The sequence below is a fragment of the Ahaetulla prasina genome, chromosome 1 (assembly GCF_028640845.1).
Source record: "Ahaetulla prasina isolate Xishuangbanna chromosome 1, ASM2864084v1, whole genome shotgun sequence".
Lineage (NCBI taxonomy): Eukaryota > Metazoa > Chordata > Lepidosauria > Squamata > Colubridae > Ahaetulla > Ahaetulla prasina.
Genome location: NC_080539.1, coordinates 166,149,760 through 166,167,994, shown reverse-complemented (window position 1 = coordinate 166,167,994; position 18,235 = coordinate 166,149,760). Strand labels below are relative to the sequence as shown.

Here is an 18,235-nt window from a genome sequence, read left to right as displayed (position 1 = left end):
GATTCAAAAGCACTTTAACTGGCATAAATGGTTTATTTACCTTATTAGTTTTTCTTTTGGAACAAATCAATAAACATTTGAAAAACAAAAGTCATGGAACTTTGTTTTTATGTATGATAACTGCAGCAAAAAATAGGCATAATATTGAAAAGATTGAACATTGCCCACAACAGAGGAGGATGAAGTTTATAGAACTTGCTGGGATAGCAAAATTAACTTTAACTTAACATCTTTATTCAGACAAAAGACATATCTAAGTTTATTGCTGACTGGAAACCCCTTATAAAATTTTGCATGAAATAGAAACAAAATGAACTTATGATATATGGTGTTGATTAGAAATAAATAAATTGAAGAAAAAATGAAAAAGGTAACTTTATACCGGTAACTGCTGTAAAGAAAATCACAAGCCACTTCTTTGCATTTTTTTCATTTTTCTGCACATTTGTCCTTGTCTTTTTTTCCTTTTTTTCTGTTTTATTCTAAAGATTGGTTTTTATTAATTTTTAACGGTTTTTAAATATTTTTTAAATACCGTATTTTTTGGACTATAAGACGCATTGGAGTATAAGACAAGATTTTGACAGGTAAACAAGAAAAAAAAAGTTTTTGCCCTCCCCAGTCCCCAGGAACACTCTGTAGGCCTCCCAAACCCTCTGTGCGTCCCATTTTTGTGAAAAACGGGATGTGCAGAGGATTTGGGAGGCCTGCAGAATGTTCTTGGGGCTGGGGAGGGCAAAAACACAATGCATGGGAGGTTTGGGATGCCAAAAATGGGCCCATTTTTCGCAAAAACTGGGCCTGCAGAGGGTTTGGGAGGCCTGCAGAGTACTCCTGGGAGCTGAGAAGGGGGGAAATGCCTCCGTTTTGGTGAAAACCAGGCCCATTTTTGGCCTTCCAAACCCACACGTCACGGTTTTGCCGCCCCCAGGAGCACTCTGCAGACCTCCCAAACCCTCTGCGCATCCCATTTTTGCGAAAAATGAGCCTGTTTTTGGCAAAAACGGGATGTGCGGGGCGGGGTTTTGGGAACCCAAAAATGGCTGTGTTTGGTGTGTAAGACCCACCAACATGTCCACCCTTTTGGGGGGAGTGGGCGAAGTGTGTCTTATATTCCAAAAAGTACAGTAATTTTATTGATTACAACAGGAAAAGTTAAAAATACAACTACAAAAATATAAAAAGTGCTGGAAAAATGAAAAGAAAAATAGAAAGAAAAAAAAATAAAATAAAATGACCAATCCAAACTACAAAAATAAAAATATAAAGTGAAAAAAGTAAAAAAGTAAAAAGTAAAAAGCAACTTTAACCTTCATCATGACAAGTACAATTTTAGTAAATTATCACCATTTCTTAATGCACATAAATTATCATTTAACTACAGTATTAACAAAATCTTAAAGCCTTGTAATTCCTAATTAGCAAAACCCCATTAATTATATCATTTTTGCGTATCATTCTTATAGCATGTCATATTTAAGTTTACACTCAATTTGATTTCAATTTTATCTGGTATAAATTATTTTTCCATGTCAGTGTGTTTGCCCATCATCCATCCATGATGTTCTTAAAATTAATTTCTCAGTCTATGATTCCCAAATCTCCAAAAAACATCTACTGTTAAAAGTATTTTGTTCCATTTTGTATTAATGTGTCTAATCAGTGTATTTGTCTCCTTTAAGTAACCCTTTGTTTTCTGCAGTTCCCTCTAGAGTCCAATAAAATACTGTATTTTTCAGTCTATAAGATGCAATTCCCCCCCCCCCAAAAGTGGGTGGAAATGTCTGTGTGTCTTATAAAGCAAATGTTGCAGAAGCCCCACCCACCCATCAGCCCCCACCCTTGGGCCTCTACCTCCCAGCAATTTGCCTCCTTGCAGCAAAAAGCAAATAGCCTGGTCAGTTTCAGCACAGCCTGATTTACCACAAGCAGCTGATCGGCAATTGGATCGTTCTTCCCAGAATACTGCCGATCAGCTGTTCCAGGCTGTGGAGATTGATGCCGGCCGGCCATCACCGCTGCTGCCTATCGCAAATGGCAGCAGCAATTCCTGTCACCTGAAAGAGGCCAAAAACGGGACGCGCCGAGGCACAAATCAGAAAGCATGGAAGGAAAAAATGGGGCACACAGAGGCGGCAGCTGTGATGAGTGGCATTGATCCCTGCAGTGTGGAACAGCTGATTGGCAGTATTCTGAGAGGCTGATACAACCGCCAATCAGTTGCTCGTGCTAAATCAGGCTGTGCAGAAGCTGACTAGGCTGTTTGCTGTTTGTTGCAAGGAGGCAATTGCTGGGAGACAATTTTTTTCTTGTTTTCCTCCCCAAAAGCTAGGTGTGTCTTATAGTCCGGAGCGTCTTATAGTGCAAAAAATACAGTACCTTCTTATCATGTTATCTTTCCACCAAACCAAACAACCAGAATTTTCCAAAGAGAAGATTATTGTATTAAATAACAAATTCTCATTTCAAAACCATCTGGAGCCTTAGTTTCATTTTTAACTTTTCAAAATCATCACTTTAAACTTTCTATTGCTGTTTATTAAAAAACAGCAACCTTATTTTTCTAATTCCTTAAATTGAAATGTCAACCCTCTTTCGCAAGGAGGAATTCACCCTGTGAACGCAATGAAACTTGTTGTCCTGAAATTTCTTAAGGTTTCAAAAATAGTAAAAAAATAATTTCAAAGGTGATTAAGAAATGAGGCTTGGTTGGACGTTTTGTACATTAAAAAGGCTATGCTATGATTGTGAGCTAACACAGAATCCCTGACTCCTACTCACTCAACTCAAAAGCTGATTACATGTTCTTGCAATCTACTCACTCACAAGGAGAGGCTATATGGAGTACACATGGGATACCTCACACTCTTCCCTTGCTCCGGAAAGATATCATCAATCCAGATCCTATATCCCAGTGATGGCGAACCCTTTTGCTGTCGCATGGCAAAAGCGGGGTGTGTGTATGTGGCGGATGTGCATACCCATAATTCAATGTGCCCTGTCTCCCCCGCATGCATGCATGACCCCCCCACGCTCCCCCTTTTGGCATGTGATGGCACAGTGGGCCTGGTAGTCCCGTTTTTCACCCTCCCTAGGTTCCAGAGGCTTTCTTGGAGCCTGGGGGAGGGCAAAAATGGTCTCCCCCACCCCCCACGGCCAGAAACGGCCCGTTTTTCACTCTCCCCAGGCTCCAGATCCTTTCTAGGAGCCTGGGGAGGGTGAAATGGCCCATTTTCCGACTTCCGGTGGGCCTGGAAGGCTCGAAAATCAGCTTCCAGTGAAACTAAAAGTCAGGAAACGGGCCATTTCCAGCCTCTGGAGGGCCTCCGGGCAGTGGGGAAGGCCATTTTCACTCTCCCCTTGCTCCCAGAAAGGCTCTGGAGCCTGGGGAGAGTGAAAAACAGGCCTTCTCCACCCTGCTCCCAGAGGCCGGAAACACCCTTTTTCCTGACTTCCAGTGGGCCCAGAAGGCCCAAAAATCAGCTGACCGGCACCTGCATGCGTGCCAGAGCTGAACTAGGTCAACGCCTGCATACCCATCGATATGGCTCGGCATGCCACTTGTGGCATGTGTGCCATAGGTTCCATCACGGCTATATCCAATCACAAACTCCATTCATGGGACATCTAGTTTGCCATTAATCCTCACTGGAAGAGCTTTTAATCTTTCTTTATTAGAATCTTATATGCCTTTCCCACACCATACAATTTTAAAAGCATTTTTGTATCTGTGTGTGAGCATGCCTTTGTATAAGGTGTGACTCCTGATAATTACCTAGACTGATCCCTGCAGTTTTGTTGGCAAGATTTTCAGGATTTGGCCTGACATATCTTAACAGAGATAACTTCCAATTTAACTGGAAGATATCATTTGACAAAAGCTGCACTATGGCTTCTTTAACACATGAAACACTACCAAGCAAAAAGATCACTTGAGAAGACGATCCTTGATACAGGCTGGCTTACTAAGGCTTACCACTAAGCCAGCTGATTATTGTCAGTCTCTAATCAACAATAGACATTACAGAGCATTTGTTCTCATTAGAGTCAACCCATTCCCTTTAGCAGTTATTGATGGTAAATATAAACAAATTCCATTCCACAGCTTGGGACTCCCATGACCATCACCCATAATGTTGCCAAATTCTGTCTTGCTGCTGCAGGAGCGAAGCAACCGAAACCATGTTTTTGTGATACGTTTACAACTCTTCCCCCTTTTTTTTAAACTTATATAACTTATTTAGATTGCCATTTTTAATGTGCATTTTATTTTGTAGTGTGTGTGTGTGTGTGTGTGTGTGTGTGTGTGTGTGTGTGTGAACACACGTTAGTCAAAGATTGTAATATTTATCTTAGCTTTATTACTATCTCCATCCTAGGGCTGCGAAAGAGGAACAAAGTCACCCAGCTGGCTTCATGCTGAGGCGAAACTAGAACTCATAGTCTCCTGGTTTCTAGCCCATTGCCTTAACCATTACACCAAACTGGTTCCCTTATTCATACTTTTCTGGATTATACAATAGATTCATTCATTTCATTTATTTAGTGTCTATGGTCTACATCTCATCTTTTAGTTAACAACCTTCTCTCAAAGTAACTTACAAACATATAAACAATAAACATTTTTGAAAAATAAAGCTGACTAATTACTAGGATTCTTCTCAGAGGCTAAGTAGCTATGTAGTACTCAAACAAAGGATTAGCCGAGCGGGATTTTATGATGACTGTTACCACCCTTTCCCTATGGTAATCAACCCCTCCAGGACAATTAATAGTAATATAACTTTAGGTCAATAACCAAACTCTCAAAAAAACTCATTAGGCCAATATTGCTCTTTTTCATTACCATATTCACAGGGAGATGAAAGTTTTGGTGAACTCTGCACCACTGTGAAAGGGAGGTCTCCCTCTCACAGTTCAATTAAAAATATGTTATACTTCACCTCCCATAAATTATAGCCAGTAAGAGATTAAAATAGAGAATACCAACATGTAGATTTAGGAATAAGGATCCCAAGTGAATTTGATTTATCCAATCAATTCTTCACAACATGTAACTTCTGAAACAGATGAATTAGACCCCAGAGTCCATCGGAAATTTGTGGGTTAGAACCACCAAGGTCCATCCACAAATTTCAATACTTTGAAAAGTATTTCCCCTGACTTTGAAAAACGCAATTCTCAGTATCTCAAAAATGTAGCATACCAATTTAAAATATCATTTTATTTCTGATAATTATTTGCCCAATCATTCATTTTGAAGCAATTCTATTTTGATTTTTATGTGAACATTTTATGTGAATTTTATTTGAAAATACTGCCCATTTTACAATTTCTGATTCTACAGTCCATTTGTGTTTAAGCACAGACAAAGAAGGTTGGGAAGTTTTCTATACTATACCAAAAAAAAGAAGCTGTCAATGTAGTTTTTTTTTTTTAAAAAATGATATTATTCTCAGACTGATTTATCACAGAATCACATTTCTTAAGTTATATTTAAGAGTCTTCGGAGAAGGGCGGTATAAAAATGTAAATAATAAATAAATAAATAAATAATTGCTTCTGCCAATACGTCATATGAATTTGCAGATAGTACAGTAATGAAAGCTAAAGTTTAGCCACAAAATTAAAAAGGACGAATCATTTATAAGCAAAACTATAGAAAATAGTTTTCATGCATGTATTTTCACACTGCCAAGCCAATTCTGTGTTTGCCATCCATAGCATTCCAAGCATATATCACACTTCCATTGATTTAACTACACACATTTCAAGAACAGCCTCATGCAGTATTTAGTAGTGATGGACTTTGCTCACTGTAAGAATCTATAATGTATACTCCAACATATCAACTATTTACACTAACACAAAGCAATATGATGGAAACTTTTACAAACTTTTTTAACATGCCCTTCAAGATTGTTGAAAAACAGAATCTATTTTTCATTTAGAATAAAGAACAACATAAAAAGAAATATTTGGGCTATGTAAAATTTTATAAAGGGGCACTTAAATTATATTGACTAAACAAAACCCCTGTGCTTTAAATGTCAAAATACCTGCATCTTTTGGAAAGTTCATGTAACTTTTGCAAAGGAATCCTTTGGCTGTCTGCGCATGTGTGTGCTGCTTAACTGAATAACAGTATTTATTACAACATTAGGGATGAACTGCTAATATGTATCCTTTCAGATGAGAATGGAGAGCTTTAACAAGGTTATAAATTCACAGAAGAAAATGAGTATTAACTGAGAGGGTTTGCTTTGGTTAAGAACAGAATTACAAATATCTGGATGAAATTCAACTGATGAGACAGAAAAACTCTCCTACTATTACTAGTAACTTTATTATCTGCAAAAAACAGTTAGAGCCAGCAGAGAGAATTTCATGTTTATCTTATGAATCAAATCCCATACTTTCCTGAAAGTAGTGATGAATTTTTCAGACGACTTCAGGGAACTAATTTTTGAGATAAATTGTTGGGACGACTAATTCTTTTCAATAATGGAGGAAGAGGAAGAAGTTCTTCCTCAAATTTAAGCATACCTATAGGCTACATTCACAAATTCACGGTTGACTTTCAAGATTCACAATATCTTTGCCTACTTAAATAATGTTTAGTTCTTTGGCACATTGTGGAAAGACTCAATCAGTGCAGTGAAATCTCAACAAATGAGATCTATGCAATCCGCAGCAGATAATGCTTACTAGACATATTTTAAAATAGGCCATTATTACATAAAATGATCAAGCATTTTCAGTTCTTTGCAGAATTGTTTAATAAAGATCAACCAGGGAGGACTGTAATGAATCATGGTTTCAGTTTACTGAAACATGCATGTCTGTAAATGCATGTTTTGTATGTCTCTATTTTTTAGCTTTCCCCCTTAGTTTAGAATTTTAGGAATTTTGTTTTTTATATTTAGTTAATTAAAAACATTTCTATGCTTCCCTATCATTAATTCCATTGATAAAATTACAAGATGTCAAATCTCTGAATAAGACTAAGTATTTTACTAATTCAGCTCTTTTTATAAATAACCTAACTCTAAACAAACCTTAATTTGCAACTTAAAGCAAAATTTCTAATAATTTTACTTAATTAAAAACAATTTCCTATTTTAAAGAAATTCAGGCCAATCAAGCAGATTTCATGTTATCATCGTTTAAATGATTTAACATTTAAAAGAAACAGCCACTTATTCCCTTTCTTTAAAATATGTGTGTGCGTGTACCATTAGAGAGCATATTGTCAAAAGCAGTATATGTTAAATTGATTTATAGAAATAATTACCTGTTTATTTCTATGTAAGGATTTTGATACTACCTTTCATCCATTGTTCCAAATAATTGCAGCATGTAACACACAAAATGAACACAGGCAACATGCATTCTTCATTTGCATTGAAGGAACAGGTAGAGCAAAATGCTTACCATTTTAAGGTAAGAGTAAGTGTGTGTCATACAGGACCCTCTTAAGGAAGACTCCTGCATAAACTAATGAGAATCATACAGAAAACATTCAGAACACTTAATACAATTTAAATTGAATCCACAGCATACGCATAACACATTTACAACAAGAAAGAAGAAAGGCACCTGGAGACATCTGACACTGGGCATGCTCTGCAGGCATCTCAGTGCGCACATGCTCTCTACCAGGTTGGAGCAGCCTAGCCACAAAGACCTTGGCACAGAACACTGCAGGATGACAAAAAGGAAGGAAGAGAAGAAGCAGTTAGAGGCCACAAGTTACTGAACACGCAGGTAACTTATTAGTATGTTAAAATGCATACGTAATTAACCAACGGTATGCAACTGGCAATGTTAAATCCCAGATTGTCAAAAGATCCTAGCCACAGAATGCTGCATCTATATTGCATACATGAACTATACATTCTAAAGCATTTTCTAAGTTGGAGTTGGATTTTAAGTCAGTCACACTCAGAGATCAATATATCTTCAGCTAATCATAATTAGGGGTGTGAAAAGCTTTTTTTTTTTTTTCAAGGAATGGTGATCTATTCTGAGTCTAGAATCTCTCATTTGGGGCTTAGAAATTTCATGAGAGAAAGTTCTTCATCCTTCCAGTCTTGATTAGCTTTTCAAAGGGACTTTGCTGAGGCTTATATCTAACTAATACCATGCAGGGAGCCCGTTGATGTTTCTTGGCAAAATAGAAAATGCCAAACAGCAGTTTCTTAGTAAATGAGGCTCCGAGATACCTACCGTATATACTCGAGTATAAGCCGAGTTTTTCAGCACATTTTTTGTGCTGAAAAACGTCCCCTCGGCTTATACTCGGGTCTATACGGCTTATACTCAAGTTTTTTTTTTTTAAGCCCCTCGGCTTATACTCGAGTATATACGGCTTATACTCGAGGTTTTTTTTTTTCTTTTTTTCACATTTTACCGGACTGAAGCCCTGCCGGTGCAGTGAGAGGGCGGGGCGGGGGAGCCGCCAGCCTTCTCAGCTGAGGGAGGGAGGGTTCCCCCAACGGGTAGGTGCCTCATTTCCCACCCTCGGCTTATACTCGAGTCCCCAGTTTACCCCAGTTTTTGGGGTAAAATTGGGGACCTCGGCTTATACTCGGATCGGCTTATATTCGAGTATATACGGTAATTGTTTTTCCACTGGCTTAAACCCTTCAATTCATCAGCTCAAAATTGTAGTAAGTGGAAGTCTAACTTTGGAAAATGGAATTCAGTGCATTATTTTGAAGTCTAACTTTTTATACCAAGTGATTGCCTCCCTTCTTCCCTTCCAATATGTCTAGTTAAGTATCTGATTCAATGTTTTGTTGATAAAATGTATTTTTAAATATTAATACTAAAAATTATTTGCTGGTGAATCAAAAGTTCAGTTGAGCATGATTCTTTAATCATTTCTATTAATACATTTCAAATTTAATACACTTAATCATAAATGCTTGACCACTGCAAATATTTATGATTACTGGATCACATAGATGCTATTAAAGGTGGTAAGATGACCTTTGGAAAATAACTTTAAATAACTCTAGTGGAAGTCTGGTAGTCTCATTATGAGGAAGGTGTTTTGTTTTGTTTTGATTTAAAGAAAATGAGTTACTGCAACTGACAATTAGATCTGAAATATCCAGAAATATTAGCAATTTATGGTGTGGGCAAAACAATTGTAATGTTTTATTTTTATCTTTCAGTTTTAAATCTCTATTGCGATTTTTACAAAAGGTATTTGATAAGACTTGTATTACCCAACCATCAAATTCAAGTTCTACAAGCAATTTATCACGAGCATATCGGTAATTTAAGATTTCAAAGAATAATAAGATGGTTTATAGGTTTCCTAAAGACAACATGTGTGCAGTGATAAATAGCAACGGCTCCTTAATTTCAGTTCTATGCTGAACTTCTACAACATCTGAAATTAAACAATTTAAGTTTGAGTTTCTTCCCAAAACAAGTTGCCTGTTTTTCCTGTTTTTAAACCACTTGGGTTTCCAAAAAACCCCCAAGTGTTTGTGCTAATGCAAGTTGCGGCTTGAGGAGCATAAATCAAAAAGCTGCTTTGCAAATGAAGAGGCAAGCTCAAAGATGGTTACAGCTGTAATGCACAGAAACAGAGCTGGAGTCAAACTTACTGCACACAATCCTCTACAATGCATGCCAACCTGTGCTCCCAAAATATTGTAGGCTTAATTTCTACGGCTCCCCTGAGGTACATACACACCAATGCACAAAACAAAGGAAATCACTTCCAATTTAGTTGTGGGAGCATTTTTCAGTTGAAGGACTTAGCTAAAATGCATCTATTTTCTTTTCAATATGATCCTCCAGCTCAGTCCTCATATAGGTCTTAGAACTTGAATTTAAAAAAAGGAGAGTGATGGGTTGTTACTGGTAAAAAAAAGAGAGGGCATCCTGGCTCTATACAGGAAATAGTAGCATATGAATGTAACTTCAAAAGTTCCATAAATGTATGTATTAAAACAATGAAGGATGCAGTACAAATGACAAGATAATCAGGATAAAAATGAGATAGCATTAATACAGCATCAATGTGGTGTAAGGGCTTTGCCTCAATAAGACCCAAAATATATCAACAAATTGGCTCTAAAACTGCATTTCCAAAATTGCTACAGTGAAAATTACCATACTGACTAAATTTATTTGAAGGTTTGATGCAACAATTTACACTTCACTGATAAAGAATATTCTCTAGGTACAGAAGATCCCAAGTTGTGCTGAAAAGCCTTTCACAGACTCTTGTAGCTATGAAAAGTTTTATTAATCAGTGTACAAAATACTAGTAAGACAGGCCCATGTTTTAAATCAGAATAAATAAATTATAAAGGGTTGAATTAAAACTTTTTCTTTTACAACTGGCGCTGCAATTTGATAAAAGGGATCAAAATGAAGCAGTAGATGTCCTTATAGGACTGGGAGCAGGGGGAATATTTGCTGATTTCTCCTTTCCTCTCCAGTGCAACTTAACACAGCTATTTCAAAAAGCCTCTCAAACCTTCATAGCAGGTTTAGGAGCGGGGACATGGGGAGAATGCAAGTGGCAGAAGAACTGACTGAAAGAACATTTCCGTTTTCCAGTAGACATCTGGCAATCTGAATCCAATCCAATGCTTTTAATATACACATATATAACATAGTACTATCACAATCTATAGGAATGCTTGTTTTCACTACATGCTACCATGTAGTTGGTAATATCTAAGTATTCAAGAAGAGAGAACAAAGTCTCTTTTAAATCCCAGTCCAACTTCATTCTGTCCTCAATATAAAAACAGGGATCTAAAGAAATCAAACATCTTCCCTTAAAGAGCTGCAACTGGAGCAGCGTAATCTAATTATAGAAAAAAGCTCAAGTTTATCCACATAACTTTTGATACCCAAGTATCTATTTTAATTACTCTTTAAAATATTCCAGAAAATTAACTGAAAATGTCCAATCCTTCTTCAATAAGGCAGGGCCAATCGCCCACCTGTCCAATCTTTCCCAAATTGTTATCCTTGGTAGTATTGGTAGTATAAAACTAAAATACTAAAAATACACTTGGAGTATCACAGCTGTAATCTTGCCCAAAAAAATACCAAGTTGGTGGAGCCTGCACCAATCCTTCCTTCAATTTATTCAGAACACAATGGGCCCAAAAAATGGGTAAAACTTGTCAAGGCAACCGCGGTCCGGTGGCTCTCCCACAGTTCTGCACCGTAGCGCTCACCTAATTGGCCAGTAAAAACAGCCCCCGCCCAGGCTGCAAGAGGCTGGCGCGGCATGAAAGCTCTGGAAGAAGCCAGCAGCCTGCTCTACAGCCTGCTCTACAGCTGACTGGAGCTAGTCCCAGCGGATCAAGGGAAAACCGGGCAAAGGTTCGAGGAGGCTGGCGCAGCTCTGGCGGCTCCGATCAAGGTACTCCGACACAGTGGAGGCCAGCCTCAATCACTGGGGCTAGGCCCTGAAGGGAGCACCCCAAAACACCCATCCAGGTATCTGTGGGGAATGGAGAGGGTGGGAGGTGCCGAAATTGGTCACCCCCCAGCTCTGCAGAGAGCCCTCTCCAGCTGCAAAGAAAACTAGGTAAATGAGGAAAGACAAGAAGCAAGGAAAAAACAAAAATAAATAAATAAATAAAAATAAAAAATGAAGTTATCCAGGGAATTATTCCAAGCTCAGCTCTAAAGCTCTGGAGCGAAGGAAAATGCATCCATAAGTTGAGACTGAGTTGAAAGAACTGGGGAACAAAACCAGGGAGGCAGAACCTTTGACGTTTCAACAGTCCATAGAGCTAGAACCTAGAATAACCCTGCCTGGCACCTCCCATTGCCACATTATGGAGAATTCCAGATCCAAATACAAAAACCAACCTGTGTGTGAGTGTACACATGCTGTTAAAAATGGCAAAAGGTATCACCTCTTGGTAACAACAAAATGTTCTCATAAGCACTAGAAGCATTGTTGATGAAAAAAATTAAACATTAAAGTTCTAGAATTAAATTTCCCCAATCTAATTCTACCCCCCAAAAAATCTATAAACAACAGATGAATGCAATAACATCTACCTACTTACCAGTATATCCTAAGGGGCCGGTATAGAGAGGATAGTATGTGAAGTTCATCCTTCCCTCTGTCAAAAAAAACCTCTCAATGCTGAGCTTTATCATGTGTTAAGCTTTATTGCAAACAGATAATCCTCGATTTACAACCATTCATTTAGCAACTGCTGAAAGGTACAAAAGCACTGAAAACAGTGACTTATGATCAATCCTCACTGTCCCTGTGATCACATGATCAATGTGCTTTTGGCAACCGGCAAGTATATACAATGATTGCAACATTCCAGGGTCATGTGACTGCCATTTGCAACCTTTCCAGCCAGCTTTGAACAACAAGTCAATGGTGCAAGTTAGATTCATTTAATAACTGCCTGATCCACTTAACTGTGACCAAAAAAAAAAAAAAAGTCATAACATTGGTCTCTACTCATTTAGCAAACACCGTGCTTAGCAATGTAAATTCTGGTCCCAATTGTGATCATAAGTCAAGGACTATCTGTATCTAAATCTGTCTGATCACTTTTTTTGCCATGAGTTTATAAGCTTCTATAATTCCTCACTGATTTATATTTTATCTTGTTTTTAAGATTTCCCAATTGTATTATTTCCACACCCGGTGACTGTTTCAGATTTCTGGTTGCTTTGGTAGCAATTTTCTGTCCCTCTTCTAGTTCTGTAACAACATTCAATGTTTCCAGCATGGTAGCTTGTTCTTTTCTTTCCTGGATGAGAGACCCTGTTAGTATGAAAGTCGTGTTTTTTAAGGATATGCACAATGAGCAAATGTTTTTACAGGTAGTCCTCACCTTCCAACCACAATTGAGCCCAAAATTTCTGTTGCGAAACAAGACATTTGTTAAGTAAATTTTGCCCCATTTTACCATCTTTCTTGCTTCAGTTGTTAAGTGAATCACTGCAGTTGTTAAGTTAGTAACACAGCTGTTATGTGAATTTGACTTCCCCATTGACTTTACTTGTTATAAGGTCGCAAAAGGGGATCACCTGATCCTGGGACACTGCAACCATCATAAGTATGAAGCAGCTGCCAAGCATCTGAATTTTGATCATGTGATCATGGGGATGCTGAAATGGTCCTAAGTGTGAAAAATGGTCACTTATTTCAGGGCCATTGTAACTTTGGTCACTAAATGACCTGTTGTAAGTTGTGGGCTACCTGTATTTAGCTATTCATCCTATCTTCCAAGATCCTTTTATCTAGTTAGCAGTTTATAAGATTGCATAACTGTGTTGTACACACAAGTGGGGGAAAATGTGTTTTTGCTTAAATCTGTTTATAAGGAAATGCATTTGCCATTTTAATTTCATTCTCCTTAGCCTGGAGAGATCCTTCTGGAATTACCTATAGTCCTTTTTTATTTTAATTCTGTATAATTTGGAATCAAATTCTTTGGCCACTCAACTATTCAAATAATCTACAAATTAAGTTATATGTTAAAAATAGAACATTATTATGATACAGTAGTCAACTTATAATATCTATAGTACAAATGTTTTATGGACTGGTATGTCCTCTGGTGTACAATAATGTCTACACTTTCTTTCACATTAATTAGCCAATGCAGTGGTTAAATATAACTACAGTTAGTAGGAACAAGCCAATTTCAAGCCTTATACACAGGTTGGGCTCAGTAAACCTAATTAATTTAAATGCAAGGTTCTGATCCAAATGTGAGTTAAGATATAGCTATATAAATCATATGCTATAGTTTAATGTTATTTCCAAATGCTGCTACTTCACTCCTTTTACATACTTACATCATTAAATTTTAAAAGACACTTATACCTGCCGCCACAAATACTTCAATATGAATATTTTAGGCTATTTCCTACAAAAAGCATTTTAAGCAGTATATTTCAATATCTGTCTTGCGTTTAGTTTCCAGGGTGAAAAATCCAAGTATATCTATCAATTTTAAAGTGTACTTAGACTATAAGAAAAATACATAAAGCCAACAATATACTTTATTCTATTTTCAGTTTTCACCTAAACTTTTGCAACATGGATACTGTATACAAAGAGCTGTATTAATCTATGGTAGCCAAAAATCGGATGCCTGGTTTTGGACTGACAAAGGGGATTCTAAACCCTTTATTTATAAAAAGGCATAAGCTTTTGTGAACTTTATCAGATGCATAGAGTGATTTTAAAGAGGCTGAGGCAAGGCCAGGGAAGAAAGCAGAATTTTGTAAATGCAGGTGACATGCAAGATAGATTATAAATACTACCATTAGCAAGCGCAATTTACTTAAAATCCCATCCTTTTTTATAATTTCTATTCACTTCTATCACTTCCCATTGAGTAACTATAAATTAGCATACTCTGTTTCCCCCAAAATAAGATACCCCCTGATAATAAACCCAATCGGACTTTTGAGCCCATGGCAATAAGGTCAAGTGCTTATTTCAGGGTTCAAAAAAATAAATAAGACAGGGTCTTATTTTCGGGGAAACACAGTAGTTCACTTTAATATAAAAACACCATGTCTCACTGCCAAAGAAATTTCTTGCAGGGTTCATGAGTCAAATTTTCAATTTTAATGTAATTTATGAAACTAGCAACTGTCAGTATCCATAATTTGTATTTAGTCAATTCACAGCCAGATTTATGCAACTAATTACTTAAGCTTCTGAGGAACCAAGTTATTTGTTCAACAAATTGTATTTTAAACAAACCACAGCTGCATATACGTGAACCTAGCCAGTCAGCCCCTTTATTTGCAGTTCTTAATCAACCACATAGCTAATTCTAAAGGAAAGAGATTTATCTATACTAGGTTTTTATCAACTCCTCAGGAATCCAATGGCACAATTATAGCCGATCCATTTGTTTCATCAATAAGTCTCCTCTATCAATTTCTTTTAAATGCTATTTATTGTTCTTCACCTACTCAGTTCTCTTCTCCTAGCTAAACTCCTTTTCAGTGTAACTATTTCCTGACCAAATAGTTAAAATAAGTAAATTGCACTGACCCAAAGTTATAGGAAGCTCTAACCCTATGTATGTACATACACACGCACACACAAGCATTAATAAATATATTTGACTCTAATGGTCAGATCTGTCAATACTAAGCAACGATAAGATTTGTAGATTTGGGCTTAATTTGTTATGTGCTATCTAGATATAAACTGAATAAATTAGCATTTCAGGAAAGTTAGCCTCCATGATTTGACTTCCAATAGGGCCAGGAAGGCAATAATAATCTTAGAATTTTATTTTGAAAAATGTATGTGAATAAGTGCAGGGGAAGAGTAACTTTGGTATTACTCAAGAATTAGAATGGAAGGAGTCCTGCTTTCAACACCAATTGTTCTTACAGGATAAAAGTCAATTGCTGGAATACTACTGTCAGTAGTCCAATGATATGAAGAAGGCGCATCCATACATGCAGTGGTATATCCAAAATTCATAGCAGAGATTGACCAAAGCACACCTTTATGACTTCAAAACTTCGCTGTCAACCATTATACCCGAGAGAAATACTGCTCTACTGAAAGGACGACATGGCATGGCAATTTTGTTTTTTTTTAATATATCCAGTTATGAGGTATTTTTATTCAGTAAACCAGTATGAGAAAAATATTTTTAAAAAAAATATAGAATGTATATACACTGCCTTGTTCAATTTTCCTTTCCTCAAAAAGAAATGCCTGCATTTTAGATTTAACAGTGTTCTTAAATTTCAGCTAGAGCAACAGAAAAGCCATATGCTGTATTAACATCAATACCAACTATGCAAGTAATCCAGATGATCCTTGTAAAATACTTTCAATACAGGTAGGTAGCATAGTTTCTCCTGTAAGCAGTAAAATGAGATTATGAGTAAATCTTCTAAATGTTGTAACTGAGTTAGCTCATTTAAGCAAAAGAACTGTCATTTTTAAATAATGAAAGGTGCCATCTTTCTTATACATTAGAGTGCCCAATCTTTCGTTTATACTATCTACTACATGAATATCACATAAGAACACTAACTTTGTGGACACGGTGATGTATTTGATCCCCTTCTACCTACCAAAGGTGAAATTCCCTAGTACCTTAACAATGCTTAGAGATCTATTTTTGATAACTGAAATCTAATGAGATCATCAATCACTATAAGATTATAATATTTCTAAGTGAAATATTGTGAGATTTTTTGGAAGAATGCTGAAACTTCATGAATTTTCAAACAAGAAAAGCTTCAACTGTTAAACAACTGTCCAGACCATGGACTATGTGCAATGTTGAAACTACCAGTGAAAATAAAACTGGTAGTAAATAAAATTTAATTATAGTGAAAAATCTTTAAGGGAGCAAGATAATGTAAAAATGTTGTGTGCTATGAATTTTGTAAACTTGTATTAAATCAGACTTGTTAATGTTCACACAATGATGAACCACAATTATTTATTTAAAATGAAGTGTCCCCCCCTCGCTTCCCTCAGTTCCTACAAAACCATGCAACCCTGACTTGGAATACATTTACATGCATATAAAAATTGCTTATTTTGAAAATAAAGATATTAGAAAGAACACTTATTATGCGCATTAAATTTGTAAATATTTTTCTTCTTTTACTATAAATTCAGCTCAATCTTTATACTACAAAGCCAAAAAGTAGAGCTTTCTGACAAATTTTCTTTTGATCATTTAAAAAAGTGATATATTTTACTCACAGCCCACAAATGATTTTTAATTCGTCAAGACATATGTTAACTGATAAACTCCACCCATGTGGAAAAGTGCATCCTGGGAACACCTTTCATCATATAAGTTTTAATGTTCTGAGAACTTGATGCAGAAGAACATATCGGATTAACCAAAAAAAGACATTTGTAACACTATTTAGTACAGGGAATTTCTTACCTGAAACTCTGTTTCTGTGCTTCAGATCCACCAATCCAGAAAGAATGGGAAATCGAGTGGGTTTTCCTTTTCACACTTGTCTGTCAAAAAAGAGCAGCCAATCATCTTCAGCTTGGTGTATCTACTTCTTTTCTTGAACGAAATCCCAATATGCACACCTAATGCTGTTAGAAAGACAAGGAAACCTGTACAGCTAGCAGGATTCCAGTAGTCATTAGATCAGACGAAACAACGGATTGGTGGATCTAAGACAAGAAACTAAATTAAAGACAAGAAATTGCATTGTCCCATAACTGAATCAACCAATCCAGAGCAAACAATTTTGGTTTTTTCACCATCCACATGAATTGAAACAAACAACTAACATAATCCTAATATCTGGGCTGGTACAATAAATAAATCTAGTGTTACATTTGAGACTAAAAATATACACATAACTCTTCAAAACTATCAGTTGGTAGTACAATAGTGGAACTATGATAGCAAATCTGTAGAACATGTCCAGGATTCAAAGAATTAACTTGAATGTGATCATAAAGATTTTCTGAGGGAAGAAACTCTCTTGAGTTTCAAAAGAGATCTGCTATAACTGAAAAAGCCAAGGAGGAAAGATGCTGCTTTTTGGACTCATGGAACTAATTCATATCGTTATGAAATGGTACAAAGACAAAGACATTTAACCCCCTTGTGTTATAAAAGAAAACCTTAAAAAAATTAAAGTCTTATTTAAATCAAGATTGGACAATAGAGAGAACTGGAAGCTACTATTAAAGGTATACATAATTTACAGTGGTGAACATAGTTAATTACTCTAACGTAGCAGGAATTACTCTGTACACTATAGTTAAGATGGGACTGGGCTCCTAGTTACCGTGTTTTCCCGAAAATAAGACCCTTAGATTTTTTTGAACCCCGAAATAAGGGGTTCTTATTTTCTGGGAGGGTCTTATTTCCCACCCACCCCCATCTAATGGCATGGGGCAAGTGATCCCTCGTGCCAGCCCTCTAAAGCAGTGGTTCCCAACCTTTTCTTGTTTGAGGCACAACCTTTTCTTGTTTGAGGCACCCTTGGAAAGCCTTTCAAAAGTTCCCGGCACCCTTATAAGGAAATAGATATTTAAAATCTCTGTAGCTCAAAAGTTCCCGGCACCCTTATAAGGAAATAGATATTTAAAATCTCTGTAGCTCAAAAGTTCCCGGCACCCTCAAAAGATCTCACGGCACCCCTTAGTGCCGCGGCACACTGGTTGGGAACCACTGCTCTAAAGGGTCGCAGCAGGCCATCTCTCCATCCATGAAACAGTTGATTCATG

At 36.8% G+C, this 18,235-nt stretch overlaps 1 protein-coding gene across 7 annotated transcripts in view; it reads right to left on the bottom strand.

Moving 5' to 3' along the window:
• The window catches only part of FBXW11 (F-box and WD repeat domain containing 11), an 81,867-nt gene that overhangs the window by 49,912 nt on the left and 13,720 nt on the right, over positions 1-18,235 (bottom strand). For 5 of the 7 annotated variants that reach the window (XR_009154873.1, XR_009154875.1, XR_009154874.1 and 2 more), the window contains exon 2: positions 7,600-7,701. The exons of 1 other annotated variant lie outside the window; for it this stretch is intronic. Coding sequence is in view for 2 of the 6 variants with exons in the window: in XM_058180746.1 (XP_058036729.1) it covers positions 7,600-7,701 (102 nt within the window). In the remaining 4 variants the exon portion in view is untranslated. Of the gene's footprint in view, positions 1-7,599; positions 7,702-16,922; positions 16,987-18,235 lie in introns of those variants that run through there. One more of the 7 variants, XM_058180769.1, reaches the window with a different exon arrangement.